At 42.6% G+C, this 16,563-nt stretch overlaps 1 protein-coding gene across 1 annotated transcript in view; it reads right to left on the reverse strand.

Moving 5' to 3' along the window:
• GREB1 (growth regulating estrogen receptor binding 1) overlaps positions 1-13,346 on the reverse strand; it is a 97,896-nt gene extending 84,550 nt beyond the window's left edge. The window contains exons 1-3 of the mRNA XM_044290983.1: positions 13,046-13,346; positions 3,726-3,836; positions 2,849-3,025 (exon numbers count right to left, since the gene is read on the reverse strand). Of these exons, the coding sequence (XP_044146918.1) occupies positions 2,849-3,025; positions 3,726-3,836; positions 13,046-13,202 (445 nt within the window). The 5' untranslated portion in view covers positions 13,203-13,346. The remainder of the gene's footprint in view (positions 1-2,848; positions 3,026-3,725; positions 3,837-13,045) is intronic.
• Positions 13,347-16,563: the final 3,217 nt, after the last annotated feature.

A 16,563-nucleotide genomic window follows, 5' to 3' on the forward strand; every position in this document is an offset into this window, starting at 1 on the left:
CCAGGAAAATGTTATTTTCTCTGTAAGGCTACTTTCACACTAGCGTTCGGGTTTCCGTTCGTGAGCTCCGTTTGAAGGAGCTCACGAGCGGACCCGAACGCAGCCGTCCAGCCCTGATGCAGTCTGAATGGATGCGGATCCGCTCAGACTGCATCAGTCTGGCGGCGTTCAGCCTCCGCTCCGCTCGCCTCCGCACGGACAGGCGGACAGCTGAACGCTGCTTGCAGCGTTCGGGTGTCCGCCTGGCCGTGCGGAGGCGTGCGGATCCGTGCAGATCCGTCCAGACTTACAATGTAAGTCAATGGGGACGGATCCGTTTGAAGATGCCACAATGTGGCTCAATCTTCAAGCGGATCCGTCCCCCATTGACTTTACATTGAAAGTCTGGACGGCTCCGTACTAGGCTATTTTCACACTTAGCTTTTTTTTGCTAAAATAATGCAGACGGATCCGTACTGAACGGAGCCTCTGTCTGCATTATTATGATCGGATCCGTTCAGAACGGATCCGATCGAACGCTAGCCGAACGCTAGTGTGAAAGTAGCCTAAAGTGTATTTGTAAGCTTCACAAGTGGCCCTTTGAAATGTGGCCCCCGAGCTTTGATCCCGAGGAACAGCTATGACTTCCAAAAAGAATCACAGAAAAATAAGGAGAGAAAACCATTCATAAGACCCAGGATGGGTCATCAGTATCTGATCGGTGGGGGTTCTTCACACTATACCAGTCAGCGTACCATACGTTGGATAGCGGCTGTGCCTGGTATTGCAGCTCAGTCCCATTCAATTGAGATGTGGAAAGGTCATGTGATCGATGAAAGTGACATCACAGATCTAGGAAGAGACCACAGTCCCTCCCAACAGCTTATTGCAGGGGTCAGACCCCCATCGATCAGATACTGATGACTTATCCTGAGGTTTGGTCATCAATATTTAATTACTGGACAACACCTTTAAAAGGTTTTTCCCGAAATGTAAATACTGATGACCAATCCTATCCTCAGCTCCATTCATCTCAAGGGGGCTGAGCTGCGCCTAGGCCACGTGACCGATTAAGGGTCCATTCACACGTCCATTCACAAGTGTTTTGTGGTCCGCAAATTGCAGATCCGCAAAATACGGACACCGGCCATGTGCATTCCGCATTTTGTGGACCGCCAATCAGATACCGATGACCTATCCAAAGGATAGGTCATTGGTATTTAAGTCTCGGAAAACCCCTTTAATCTAGCTTCAGTAGGGCCACATAGGTGGTGGATTAACAAATATTCTGGATTATTGGGTAATCATGGAAAAGTATGTAAAACTCGCTTGCAAAGATGGCCAAGCACATAAGATAATTATCAGCCAAACACGTTTATTTCAGCAGAACTGAACGGCGAGAACGGTCGGCATATTGCATTTAACATACCTAATCCTTCTCAGGGAAATAAACCACCGCCAGAGCCTAATCCCCTCTCCCCACTGAAAACACATACACGTTCTGCAGAGCGGAACATAGAGGGATCAGGAGTAGAGATGAGCGAATCTAATCCCACAAAGTGAAATTCGATCTGAATTTCAGAATAAATTTGATTCACCTCAAAGCCGAATCTCCTCCTGCTTCGTGTCAGCGAATCGATTTGACCTGAAATAGTGTAAAAAAAACAAAAAAATTCAAACTGGCCTCCTCAATTTGCTAGCGACGGGCTGCAATCCTGTGCGTGGTGACGTATGACCTCACCACGCCAGCCGGCGGGATGACATAATCTCGCACCGTGCGAGATATTACTCCAGATCTTCAAGCAAGATGGCAGCGGCCGGCCCGTTGCGAGCAAATGGAGATGGCAAGTTTGATAAAAAAAAAAAAAAAGTATGTTAATTTCACACTGTTTTTACACTCAGATGCCGCAATCACGCATGAACGCGGTATCTGAGGGGTACAATGACGGGGGGGTAGAGCTATCGCAGCTCCCTGTCATTGCACACGCTACTTAAAAAAAATGCGCTTCGTGACGAAGTTATTTGTCACAAAGCGAATTTTTTTTGGTAGAATTCTGCGAATCAGCCAAATCAAACTTTTCATAAATTCACTCATCTCTAATCAGGAGAATAGCTGCCAGGTGACAGAGCATTTGGCCAACAACCATCTGCATTGTACGGCCAGTTTATGGGTAAAGAACCTTCAAAATCTTCAACATCTGCTAATAAAATGTTGACTTTCTGAATTATTATATGCAGGATAGCAAGCAATCTTATTTCTCAAATGAAGACACTATTACTCGGCCTTGGAGCCGCATACCCCTCCATATAAACTATAAGCTCCCGGCCTATATATGTTAAGAGGAAATTAATGTGGACACATACTGAAAATAATTCAAGGACACAGAATAGAAGCAGCAAAAGAAGATGTATTTTCTACTGATTTTCCTCCCAGTCTGGTCTTATTATCTGCTATTTATATAGTACTCACTGTAGTTCAGCACCCGGTCACAGTGCCCCAGCCTAATACCTGCACTTTCACAGCAGCATCTGATCATACAAGACACGTCAGACCTCAAATAGCAGACGTGCCTCCAAATAAAGACCTCATTGTGAGTCCACACCCAGGAATCCAGGAGCCAGGAGGGCTCTCATTGGTTGCTGGGGGAAAAGACGTAACCCGGGGGGGGGGGGGCACAGTGTAAATTATGTAACTGGGTCCTACCCCAACTCCTAGTCATGAATAGTATTTATCATATGGGGCAGATGGACCTGTTGGGTCAAGGTGTGACCACAACTTCTGCACAAAAACATGGCTGGCTGAGGGCAAGAAAGTAATGTGGAAGCAATGTCAGTGAGATACAGGGGCTACATACATCTGGCTACCTACCTAGCAGTGCATTGCGGCCGTTGTCATCTGGTAGAAATCTCTTGTCCACAGCACACACCAGAATATGATCTGGTAAACTAGGCGACTTGGCACCAACCAATAAGAATCCAGGAGGCACTTCAAACTGCTCGGAGGCAATGGACGCCAATCTCAAGTCTTTACCGGCCTGACAAAAACCTGAAACAAATACATAAAAACATGAATGTATTATTCTATTATTCCCATATATCATGGTCAGTAAATCTGTACTTACAAATTCAGGCCCAAACAAGCTTAGGGTTCTCTAGGACTATTCTGGGACCAACTGCACCACCAGGCATGGTCATAAATAAGAGGCGAAGATCATGTAAGGACCATAGCCCCTCAACCAAAATCATAAGGGTCACTGAAATGCCACCACAGAGGTTCTGCTTATTATTGGAAAGGACCAGAACAAAAGATAAGATTTTGTCATGATGCACCCATCAGGTTTGAAGGATTTCTGCTGGTCGACAATATTTTTGAGGTCTAGCGCAGAACTTGTAGAAAACATCACGTAACAAGTAGGCTCTTAAGACCCCTTTACATTGGCAGATTATCAGGAACATATGGACGCTCGTTCCTGATAATTGCCTTGTGTAAAGGGGCCGCTAATCACTTGATGAATGAGCAAACGCTCGTTCATCAGGTGTAAGTATAGTGGATGCGGCAAAAAATTATCATTTTTGAGCAACCTGTGTAAACAGGGGTTTGCCGCCCAGAAGCAATAGAGATGACAGAGGCGATCGCCGGAACTGATTGCTGCCTAACGCAGCTCTTTACCTCCACTCATGATCAGTCAATGCAAACGTTCAGTTTGTTCCTGATAATTGCCTTATAAAGGGCCTTTAGTCCTCACCATCAGTCATGCAGCAGCCTTCAGGTGGGGGTTTATTCAGATATGAATGGGCTGGACTGCTTGACCCAGAAACATCATCGTCTTCATCGTCATCATCGTTGTCCACACCACCTACAGAGGATAAAAGAGGATGATTTTAATTAAGAAGTTATCCAAATGAACACTCAACGGCGTTCCCCTAGCTTTGGCCTGCAGCTCTGCTCGTTCGTTCGTTGTGGCTGTTTTGTTCAAGCACAAGTCCCGGCCCACAACTAAATCAGTGCATGGATGCTGTCACAAAAGCCCACTTAGGACAATAAATAAAGCCCCCCCCCTCCCCCCCCCCCCCCAACACTAATGACAGGCGGACTTCTGCTGTGGAGTTGACTTTATTTTCACTTTCCTCTGTTGGGAGGACTGTAGTTTTAATGTTAATGTCAAGGAAATGGTTAGTGGAGTTTACTACATGAAAGGTGGTCTGACAAGGAGCAGCACTGAGATCATATCAGCTCCCTGGAAGCTTGGAAATGCTAATGTCCCTCCTACAGGTTCCTTTGTAGCAAGAAGGAGGAGAGCAGCAGTCAAGACACTGGCTAAGAAAAAGGTGTTTAGAAAGGGCACAGAAGCATTATAACTTTTTTTGTCCAACTCGATATCCAGTTCCCGAATAACCCTTTCAACAGTTCTATTTAGGGGTGCCATGGGGAGCCAGATGGAACCACACGGCCTGAATTTGGCTGCAGTTGACATCCCATTTATGGCTCCAAATCCTGAACCCCTTTCCTGCCATAACCACCCCTCACCCCATTCAGAACTGAATTAGATGACAATATTGTTTTAGGATGCTTGGTCTTCTGTATAACCCCTGGGATCTGAGTTTCATGCCCTTAAAACCCCACCTATCATAATTTTCTATGCAGTGGAGACCGTGGGACCCTACCAGATACAGGACAAAACATATGATATTTGGGCACTTTTTTGGCAAATGTTTGGCTGTAAAATCTATGCACATGTCAGGGTATACACCATCTACTACTTCAGCAACATACGTGGAAACAGTCTTCCCCTCAAAGTCCCATGAATGGAACCTTCAGGTCCAAATTCTGACACTTCAAGTGCTCATAGACCAATTTTCTTTTTAACCTCATCATGGAATTTCTGAACAAAACCCATGAAGTGGTCTGTATTATCAGACCCCAGAAACCCACCCTCCTGCTAAAGCAATTTCTGCTTGCAATAGTCCCAGGCCTAGAGAAATCCAACTGTACTTGTCACATGCCGTTTTTTCAGCGAATCACATGAGTAATCAGAAGTTGGACTTCATATGATTGGACAAAAACCTTCACATGACCCATGGAGCATGACCTTTTTCTGCCTGTGACTCCGACAAAAATTTTTTTTATATTTTTTATTTTAGTGGTAAGGAAATATTTTTGAGTTTCAATCCCCTGATGACAGCTGTCTGCAGATGAGGTGCTGGCTTATTTAATATCCAAGTCATGTCTCAAAGTCTATATAAAGGGTCAAACATTGACTTATAGGGTAGCTGCCTTACATCTGATGGCATTAGAGATAAAGCTTGTTAAGGTCTCATTTGCATCCCTTTCTTCTCAGAATTCCAGAGGAGCATGTATGGCCTGTAAGTCTCCTCACACAGACTAAGGCGCTCTTCGTAAGGAAAGAAAGTATTCCCGAATTCTGATTTAGGCCTCTCACCCAGTTAAGCCAGTACTCTCTGCTCTGCACTGATGAGGGGCAATCACCCCGAAGCAGCTGTCTGAAGATGAGATGCTGGCTTATTTAATACTTGAGTCATGCCTCAAGGCCTATTCAAAGGGTTGAACATTGACTTATAGGATAGCTGCCTTACATCTGGTGGCATCATAGGCAGAGCTTGCTAGGAGCTCATTTGCATATCTTAAAGGGACTCCCCTCAAGCATTGGGGGAATATCCCTAGGATATGCCCCCAATGTCTGGATCCCGCACCTATCTTTAAAACGGAACCCGCAAAGTGAATGCCACCCTCTATTCATTCCTATGGAAGCATCGAAAATAGCCAAGCTGTGCACTCGACAATTTTCAGCAGTCCCATTAAAATGAATGGAAAAACGCACCGCGCAAGCGCGGCCACCGCTCTATTCACTTCTCTGGGGCTGATGGAAATAGCCAAGCCAGTGTTCAGCTATTTTTCGGCACTTCCATAGGAATGAATGGAGGGCAGCCATGCAGGCGCGGTGCGCCCTCCGGGACTTTGCAGACTCCGTTCTAAGTATAGCCGCAGATCCCAGAAGTGGGACCCGCATCTATCAGACATTGGGGGCAAATCCTAGCAATATGTCCCCAATGTCTGAGGTGAGACAACCCCTTTAATCCCCTCGAAGGTACAGTATGTATAAATGTCACTTTTTTTTTATTCTTATATGAGGAAAATGCATATAGAAAAAACACTAAAGTACCTCTAAACTGAAAATAAGGGACATTATTTATCTTTATTTCAAAATGCAAATGCTCCTGGAGCTATTGGTGGTAATTTCATCATGTTTTGCTCCCTTAGAATTAAAAAACTGCCACTGCCTGTGTGGTCTCTTTTGCAGTTTTTGGGCTGGGTTCACACATGCAGTTTTATGCAGGAGTGGTTAGAAAAAGAACAAGTATACATGCGTATGTCTTTTCTTTATAATTTTTCTTCATTTTGGATCAATTCCTATGGTTGTTAAAAAATAAATTAAAAAAATGCACCAAAAACTTATCAATAACTTCATTAGGCTGGTGTCATACATAGATTTCTATGCCTGGCTGGTGTAGATTTCAGTCTTCTTCCATGCCAGAAAACTGGCGTAAAAGAAGATAAATGTTTCCCCCTTCCTCGCCATGCCCCCTTTTCGGGAAAGTGGTGCGGCTGGCGGAGTATTGGCACTTGCAAAAACATTTTTTCACGCCACAAATTGGCATAATTATATGATAAACGTGGCATGTCTGTATGATAAACGTGGCATGTCTGTATGATAAACGTGGCATGTCTGTATGATAAACGTGGCATGTCTGTATGATAAACGTGGCTATTTGTGTGGAAGCATCGACCTGTGTGTAGATGATAAATGTTGGTTATGGGGAAGCTCTTTAAGACTGGGTCTGCATGGAGCGGGTGTGATGCAATGGCCGAAATCTCGTCCATCACATCGACCAACGGAAGCACAAATTTAAGGTAATACCATGATTAACCAGCAAATTTGGGCAGCCCGATGGAGGAGGTTGCAGCTGCCACACCGTGGATTCCCCTTAGGCTTCTTTCACACTGGCGTTAGGATTGTCTGGCAGGGGAACAGCCTGCCGGATCCCTACTAACGTTTGCACACGTGTGCTGCCGGAAGTCCGCCCCGGCCCCAGTCACCATTTGCATGTTTGCCGTGCTGCGGCCCATCCCCATTATAGGGAATGGGGCCGGGGCGGACTTCTGGCAGCACATGTGTGCAAACGTTAGTACGGATCCGGCAGGCTATTCCCCTGCCAGACAATCCTAACGCCAGTGTGAAAGAAGCCTTAAAGTCCTCATGTAAAAAGGCCAGCATTTTTTTAATGCAGCATGTACTTTTATGACATTTTTGGTGTTTTTTTTAAACACTGACATTTTATGTTTTTTTACAACTTTTTAAAAGGGTTTTCCAACATTTTACTAATCAGTATTTGATCGGTGGGAATCCAACACCCAGGAGCCCTGCCAGTCACCTGTGTGAGAAGGCACCGACACTCCTGTGAGCACCGCGGCCTTCTCTGTGCTCACTAAGCACATTGTAAGGCGGCTGCGCTTGGTATTGTACTCAGCCCCATTCACTTCAATGGGACTGACCTGCGATGAACGTGTCGTTACTGGCCTAGGAAAAGTCACAGGAGCGCTGGTGCCCAGCTGATTGGTGGCAGGTCACGGGTGTCGGATCCCCACCGATCAGATACTGATGACCTATCCTGAGGATCAGTCATCAGTAGTAAAATGTTGGAAAACCCCTCTAAGTCCCATAGAGAAGCTAATGGGAAAGAATGGCAAAATAAAGCCATACCAAGAGCATGGTGCGTTTTGAAAAATAAAAAAGCCACAAAAACAGCACAAACCAAAACGCTTTGTATGTAGTGCAGTTTATGTTTCAATCTGGCTGCGGAGTTACAGGCTAGAAAATAAATCCTGAAAAATGTCACGGAAAAAATGATGCTCTTTACAAAAACGTTGGGTCTTGTGTATGTGTAAAACCAGCATAAAACAGCACGTGTGAATGAAGCCGGTGGTGGATACAAAAAAATAAAAAAATAATTTACGGATGTAGCAGGGTTAACACACAAGCTCTTAACTCAAATTTTTTAACTCATCGCGTTCTTTCGAGACAAAAGCCATTGAAAAGCAATTGAAGGTGTTTGCTTAACGCATTTAGTTTAGAGAACACGTCTCAGAAAGTATGAGTGTTAACTCTACTACATCTGTATGATCCACTCCAGTTTGATAAACTGCCCTCATCCTGGCCCTGTCAAAAATCGCATATACACAGCCATATGGTCCTATAACTAAGCAGATTTGCAGTTCTGGACTTGGCGAAAGCAGGGTCACAACTGCTGAGCTTCATTGGCACGCCATTAGAGAACCCCATAAAATCTAAGAAGGATCAGATGATCTAAAGATGCCCGGCCACAAGACTGTGGAAAGCATATTATATAAATACAGATGAAACTTAAAAAATTTGAATATCGTGCAAAAGTCCATGTATTTCAGTAATGCAAATTAAAAGAAATTGCATTAATATAGCTTAAAATTCGAATTTTGGGAAAAGGTTCAATATTCTAGGCTCAGAGTGTCACCCTCTAGTCAGCTAATTAATCCATACCCCCTGAGCAAAGGGGACCTCAAAATTGTGACTTTGGGGTTTCATAAGCTGTAAACCATAATCATCCAAATGATAACACATAAAGGCTTGAAATATCTCGCTTTGCATGTAATGAGTCTCATGTGTTAGTTTCACCTTTTAAATTGCATTACTGAAATAAATAAACTTTGCACGATATTCTAATTTTTCGAGTTTCGCCTGTATATCTGATGCAACGTCCAATCTCATATGTTATTGAACAAAAAAATCAAGAAAACCAATCCAACCTTACGACACGCTGCTAGCTAAATCCTTAATCCTGGGCTTCCTGTGAAGGCAGTGAGATCCTATCTCCACTAATCCAGGAAATTTCAAGGAATTAGGAACCTTTTCTAAATTTACAGCCGACCAAGAACTGCACTGAAACCTGAGCACAACAGTCATCGAGGGCTGAAAACGGCCATGTTTCTCTTAACTGAATTTATCCATAGGATATACCCATGACCAGAGAGAAAGACTGTCATTAAAGCTTATGTAAATGCTGATGTAGCAGAGCTGTGTTGTAATGTGGTGCTACACTATGTGATATCACAATGTCTTATCTGTCGTTTTAACAAAGTTTTAAGAAATTGGCCTCAAAGAGTGAAATACGTTTTTAGACTTCTGACTAGAGAGAAAGAGTCATTAAGACCGTCATTAAATCATGACAAGGGCAGACTATGTAAATGCTGATGTAGCAGTGCTGTGTTGTAATGTGGTGCTACACTATGTGATTTCACAATGTCTTATCTGTTGTTTTAACATACTTTTACCAAATTGGCCCGAAAGAGTAAAAGGAGTTTTAGACTTCTAAATTTCAGGAAATTTGGGGTAATTCCTGGGCTACGGATGCCACGGACCACTGCCGCGTTCCCTTTCCATTGCAGCATGATAAGAAGCGTTCCATCATCCCATGACGATGGCTGCCAATGACTGGCAGTATACTTGAGAACGTTCTGGGAATATCCAAGAGGTTAAAAAAAAATGGGGGGGGGGGGGGAGACCTCTTGGACTTATTGAAGAGCTGGCAAATCTCCCACAAAGCTCATAGAGGGTTACTTTCTCACAGAAAACAGCCCTCCATGAGCGCTGACTGTATGCGGCATTGGGATACTGCAGCCCCAGCATACATACCAGCTCGGACGTGTCGTACCTGGAAGGGGGTGGGGCTATATAGGTAAGGGGTGGGATCTTTGAGAAGGGGCATGTCAATGGCTGAAAACATTTTTACAATGTGCTTCTCGCATTCATCTATCTGTTCTTCAGCAGGTCAACACAGAAAAGTTGGCAAGTATGCCGTTCCGGTGGCATCCTTATGGCACGCGATTATGCCGTGAAAAAGACAGGAAGCAGCGGAGGACTGAAGTTAAGGGGTTATTTTTTTTTTTTTTTTACATTTTCAGCAAATTGAACTAGATTTTTAGGAAGCCCTTTTATTTGACAAATGCAGCACTTCTACACCATTTGCAGTTGACTGATGATCCAGGAATAAAACCTGGGGGACCTGCTCTCCAGAACAGGGGTCCATTCCCCTCCGCCCCTCCGACACCACTCCTGCTTGCATGACTATTTTCTGTAATTTCCACAGAAGAGAACAGAGAGAGCTTTGCACATGTGCAACAACCTCTCCATTCACTCTCCACCTACCAGGGGCAGAATGGGAACTTAAAGTGGCCCTGGAAAAAACAGTGGCGCCAAGTTGTAGACGGGTCCAAATTGGCAGTAGGCCGGGCAACACATGTAGGCACGGCCAATACAAGCCACAAGTAGGCAAGGACAACAGAAGTAGGCGGGTCCATCAATACCATAGTGCAGAACAAAATACCACCCCCGCAGAACCAAATACCACAGTGCAGCATACAATACTGCCCTATCAGCATACTGAGGATGGTGATACAGTTAAATTCAGGACAGCACCTGAGGCTGCTGGCTATGTACAAAAGGACCTGATGCTCCTAGCATTATAATACTAAGAGTATCAGATCGTTGTGTATCTGGCCAGTGGCTATTAAGAGGATTCGGGTGCTCCCCTGGTCACCAGCCCACCAAGAAATTTCCCTGTAGGGTATATGCCAGTTCACCCCTGCCACCTACACCCTTCACCAAGTGGGATGGGCATAGAGGAAACCCCATTCTCCATAGAGGTGCAATCCCACAGGTGGGGCGCAGCAGTGCTCATCGCCAAAACATGTCTGGCTGACTCCTACTGGACCTGAAGACACGCACATTGGGCTCAGCCAACTCTAAATACTCGCATAATACAGTAATATCTTCTGTAAAGTAATTACATTATCTGATAATAAACAGAATACAGGGTTACTGAGTTCATAGTGCTACTGACCAAGATGCATTCTGCCCATGACTAATGACAGGACTATGGTGGAGAAATGGAGAACCGCACTCTGAGGGTTTTCTGGTGCCAACAAGGGCTAAAATAGCCACGTTATATATAGTCGAGATTGAGGCACCAAGACCATTCAGTTTTTGCAAAACTGAACGGTCTGAGTGCCTCAATCTCGACTATATAAAGACAGGACTAGTGACGTTCTAGATTATTCCGTAAATCGAAATATAATTATTGCCAAAGATGACCAATCAACTGCTCCGTCATAACTAATGGTTATTAATAACAACGAAACAACCAAGAATAGTAATGGCGATATTATTAGTTCTCAGTTAATAGTTTCAGGTTTTAGATTTTGTATGTTTACTCTGTTTTGAATGTACGGTGCCCTGGAATTAATAGCCCCTAAAATTATTGGTATTAAGGGTCCATTCACACATCCGCATATGGCCGGCACTTTAAAAGAAATGCCTTTTCTTGTCCGTGTCTGCGGACAAGAATAGGACATGTTCTATTTTTTGCAGAACGGAAGTGCGGCTACGGACAGCTGCGTGTGCTGTCCACATATTTTCCGGCCCCATTAAAAATGAGTGGGTCCGGATCCGTTCCGCAACATTGCGGAACGGAACCGGATCCATTTTGCGGACGTGTGACTGGACCCTAAAGGGGTTCTCTGGGCTTTTAATAATGATGACCTATTCTCAGGATAGGTCATCAATATCAGATCGGCTGTATGAGGAGACGGCGCCCGCAGTGTGCACGTGCTGTCTCCCGTCTCTCCTCCTGCTCGCTGCTGCTTTGCCATAGACCTATCCTAAGAATATGTCATAAATATTAAAAGTCCAGAGAACCCCTTTAAAAATAATAGGATAATAATATTAAAGGATAAAGAAAAAAAAAAGAAAAAAAAGAACAGAAGAAGAGAAAAGGAAAAAAAAAAAGGAAAGAAAGAAAGTAAGAAAAACAAATGGGGGAAAAAGGAAAGAAAGAAAGGAAAGAAAATTATAATGATATAGAATGTAATAGATAGACAATAGATGATAGATGGATAGATAGATCATAGATAGATACTAGATAGATATATAAGACATGCAGTAAGTAGATAGATAGCTAGTCAATAGATATTAGATGGATATTAGATAAATAGATAGATAGATTGATAGAGATACAGTAAGTAGATAGATAGATATGAGATAGATAGATAGATAGATAGATAGATAGATAGATAGATAGATATGAGATAGATAGATAGATAGATAGATAGATAGATAGATAGATAGATAGATAGATAGATATGAGATAGATAGATAGATAGATAGATAGATAGATAGATAGATAGATAGAAATATATCAGCTAGATAGATATGATAGAGATAGATAGATAGATAGATAGATAGATAGATATGAGATAGATAGATAGATATGAGATAGATAGATAGATAGATATGAGATAGATAGATAGATAGAAATATATCAGCTAGATAGATAGATAGATAGACTTCTAGAGGTTTTAGATAATTTGCAAGACTCTGTATATTAAATTATGTAGGCTGAAAGAATGATATAAATACATACAACCTCAGCGAATTATTGATTTATTTTAAAACCAGGTCTGAATTCTATGTTAGATATTTCGATAATACTTGTGAGCACATATGACAGAATTGTAAAATGCGACCCGTCCACCTCCACATCAATTCAACTCCTCAGTACAATGAGACAACCCTGGTAACCTCCAGCCCCCCACCCCAATTGTTGACTCTAGCCTTGCTGCTCCTCGTAGATACTCTGCTCCTCAGTGCTGAACCTTCTTCTTTTATAGGGTCTTATTTCTTTACATGTCTTGTTTTGAGCCCGTACCCCCACTATATTAATAAAAAGGGTGATCATTCATATAGCACCAGCATAGCAGTCCCAGTCCCTAATAAGTCACAAACCTTGGACACTGACACTAGGTCCAATCTTTAGTACATGCTGAGAACCTACAAAAACTCAGGGAGACCATACAAACCCAGGCAGATGTTGTGAGAAGAGACACTGTGAGAAGTCTGGGAATAGGGAACCTCACCACAAGAGTAGTCCTCATGTAACTGTGAAAGCAACTTCTTACCTTCCAGGGATGATAACTGCTGTTCAGCTTCTAAGTAGAGCTGGGAAAATATGGGTCTAGGGACCAAGTTGTTGGATCTCAGAGAAGCCTCGATGGAATTGTGCAGAACTTCCTCAAAACGTGTTGTCTTCAGTTGTCCAGCATACGAATTCCCCATCTTCCATAGGAGGAAAAGAACACAAGTAGTTAAGACTTTCACAGCAGAGGAGAATTTTTGTTTTTGCCAAGGCTCAGTATGGATCTCCTCTGGGGGATAATGGAACAGCTGGCTTAGGTGTAGTCAGGTGTATGGGTGCTGGGCTAGAAGGAACATGGTGACAGAACAGGAGAAGTGTGTCCTGGTGCAGAGCAATGAGCTGAATGTTGTGGTGAGCACTGTGTGTCTGCGGTGAGGCAGGCAATGCCTCCTCTTTGACTGTGTGATTTGAGCCCTGGGCTGATGATATATTACAGGAAGCCACCTGCCAGCAGCTATCTCCAAGTCACCAGTGGTGACCACAGACTGACACCTTATAAAAGATCTCACCAGGGCTGGGATCTGGGAGAAGACACCCTATGGTTTACAAGCTGTACAGGAACATCACAGTATGAACTGCTAGACAATACCTCCATGAGAGACAGAGGCTCATTGTGAGCAGACACGACAGCTCTCCCATTAACCCCTTAATCACTGGGACACGTTGACTCTTAGGCGCACATATTGATGATTTCAAGATGTCATATACGCAACACAACCTGTCCTTAAGACAGATGACTATACTGCAGATAGAGGTCTCTCCTCATTTACAAAATGTAAGCGCCAAACTACACAAAAACTAAAAGAGCCCAATACCCACCCAAAAAAAAAAAAAAAAGGATATCTCTCTATCTCATTTTCTTTTCTTCTGTTCATTTCTTTTTTTTTTTCTTTACCCTTTAATATTATTATACTATCATTTTTAAAGAGGTTCTCTGGGCTTTTAATATTGATGACCTGATGATCTAACTACCTATCTATCCTCATATCTATCTATCAGTCTATCTATCTATGTATCTTTCTCTCTACCAATTATCTATCAATATTTCTACAATTATCTATCTACCAGTCTATCTATCTATCTCTCATATCTATCTATTTCCTATCTATCTCTCATATCTATCTATGTATCTCATATCGTATCTATCTCATATCTATCTATCTACCAGTCTATCTACCTATCCATCTATCTACAAAAATAAAAAAAATAAAGAGCAGAACACAGAAACCAGCAGGTGCAATCCCTTCAAAGACCTGCGACCAAGGTCCACTTGAATATATTAAGTAAAAGAAGGCAGCACTCCGACAGTTCAGTGGAAAAAAGTGGATGGTTTATTATATCTAACAGCAACGTTTCAGCTCTACTCAGTGGAGCCTTTGTCAAGCTGTAGTCACTAGGCTCCACTGAGTAGAGCTGAAACGTTGCTGCTAGATATAATAAACCATCCACTATTTTCCACTGAACTGTTGGAGTGCTGCCTTCTTTTACTTAATATATCTATGTATCTATCTATCTATCTACCAGTCTATCTATCTATCAGTCTATCTACCAGTCTATCTATCTATCTACCAGTCTATCTATCTATCTACCAGTCTATCTATCTATCTACCAGTCTATCTATCTATCTATCTATCTATCTATCTATCTATCTATCTACCAGTCTATCTATCTATCTACCAGTCTATCTATCTATCTACCAGTCTATCTATCTATCTACCAGTCTATCTATCTATCTACCAGTCTATCTATCTATCTACCAGTCTATCTATCTATCTACCAGTCTATCTATCTATCTATCTATCTATCTACCAGTCTATCTACCAGTCTATCTACCAGTCTATCTATCTATCTATCTATCTATCTACCAGTCTATCTATCTATCTATCTACCAGTCTATCTATCTATCTATCTACCAGTCTATCTATCTATCTATCTACCAGTCTATCTATCTATCTATCTACCAGTCTATCTATCTATCTATCTACCAGTCTATCTATCTATCTATCTATCTATCTACCAGTCTATCTATCTATCTATCTATCTATCTATCTACCAGTCTATCTATCTATCTACCAGTCTATCTATCTATCTACCAGTCTATCTATCTATCTACCAGTCTATCTATCTATCTACCAGTCTATCTATCTATCTACCAGTCTATCTATCTATCTACCAGTCTATCTATCTATCTACCAGTCTATCTATCTATCTACCAGTCTATCTATCTATCTACCAGTCTATCTATCTATCTACCAGTCTATCTATCTATCTACCAGTCTATCTATCTATCTACCAGTCTATCTATCTATCTATCTACCAGTCTATCTATCTATCTATCTACCAGTCTATCTATCTATCTATCTACCAGTCTATCTATCTATCTATCTACCAGTCTATCTATCTATCTATCTACCAGTCTATCTATCTATCTATCTACCAGTCTATCTATCTATCTATCTACCAGTCTATCTATCTATCTATCTACCAGTCTATCTATCTATCTACCAGTCTATCTATCTATCTACTAACCTATCTATCTTAACAGCAAGTCCCTAACCCTTCAGCCGCGGAGGATTTTACATTTTTGCATTTCTCTTTTTCACTCTCTGCCTTCCCAGATCCATATCTTTTTATCTTTCCGTTCACATAGTCATACAAGGACATGTTTTTAGCGGAAAAAGTTGTACTTTCTAATGGCGCCATTTAATATTGGATTGAACTGGGAAAAAAGCAATTCTGCCACAGTTTTATGGGTGTCGTTTTTACAGTGTTTGCTATGCGGTAAAACTGACCCGTTACTTTCATTCTCTGGGTCATACGATTACAGTGATATCGCATTTAGGGCTCATGCAAAAGAACACTTTTTTTGTCCGCATCCGATCTGCATTTTTTTGCTGGTTGGATACGGACCCATTCACTTCAATGGGGCCACAAAAGATGCAGACAGCACACGTATGTCCGTTCCGTGCCATCGACAAAAATCCTATCTCACTTTGCATCTGCGGCTTCCCCCAAACCCCCCCTCCTTCCCCCAGACGTGAATTCCATGATTTGCTGTCCAAACCAAATTGAAATACAACATAAAAGCAAACTTCACATATAAGCTGCATTGTGAAAACCTTTAGAGTTCCACTAAGAATGGAGCGCCACTAAAAAACTCCAGTTGCTCAGCTCTTAACCCTCTGTACAATCCAGACGGACCCCTATAAATTCCATTCCTATCTGTAGAAGGAGGGGCAGACAGGAAAGTGAGTGGTCACATAATAACAGGGGCTGAGGAATCAAACGCCAGCTACAGTCTGATCACTAGACACCAAGGACAGGAGGACCTCACCACTGGATACCAGAGACTGGGGAACCAAACCAGTCAACCTCCAAAACTGAAGCATCTCATCACTGGCCACCACAACTGGAGCTACTACTAAGCAATAGGCACAGAATTAGCAGGCATCACACCAAAAAATGGGGTACTAAACAGTAATTTATGTTAAAGATGGGGCT

This window comes from Bufo gargarizans, chromosome 4 (genome assembly GCF_014858855.1).
Source record: "Bufo gargarizans isolate SCDJY-AF-19 chromosome 4, ASM1485885v1, whole genome shotgun sequence".
Classification (NCBI taxonomy): domain Eukaryota; kingdom Metazoa; phylum Chordata; class Amphibia; order Anura; family Bufonidae; genus Bufo; species Bufo gargarizans.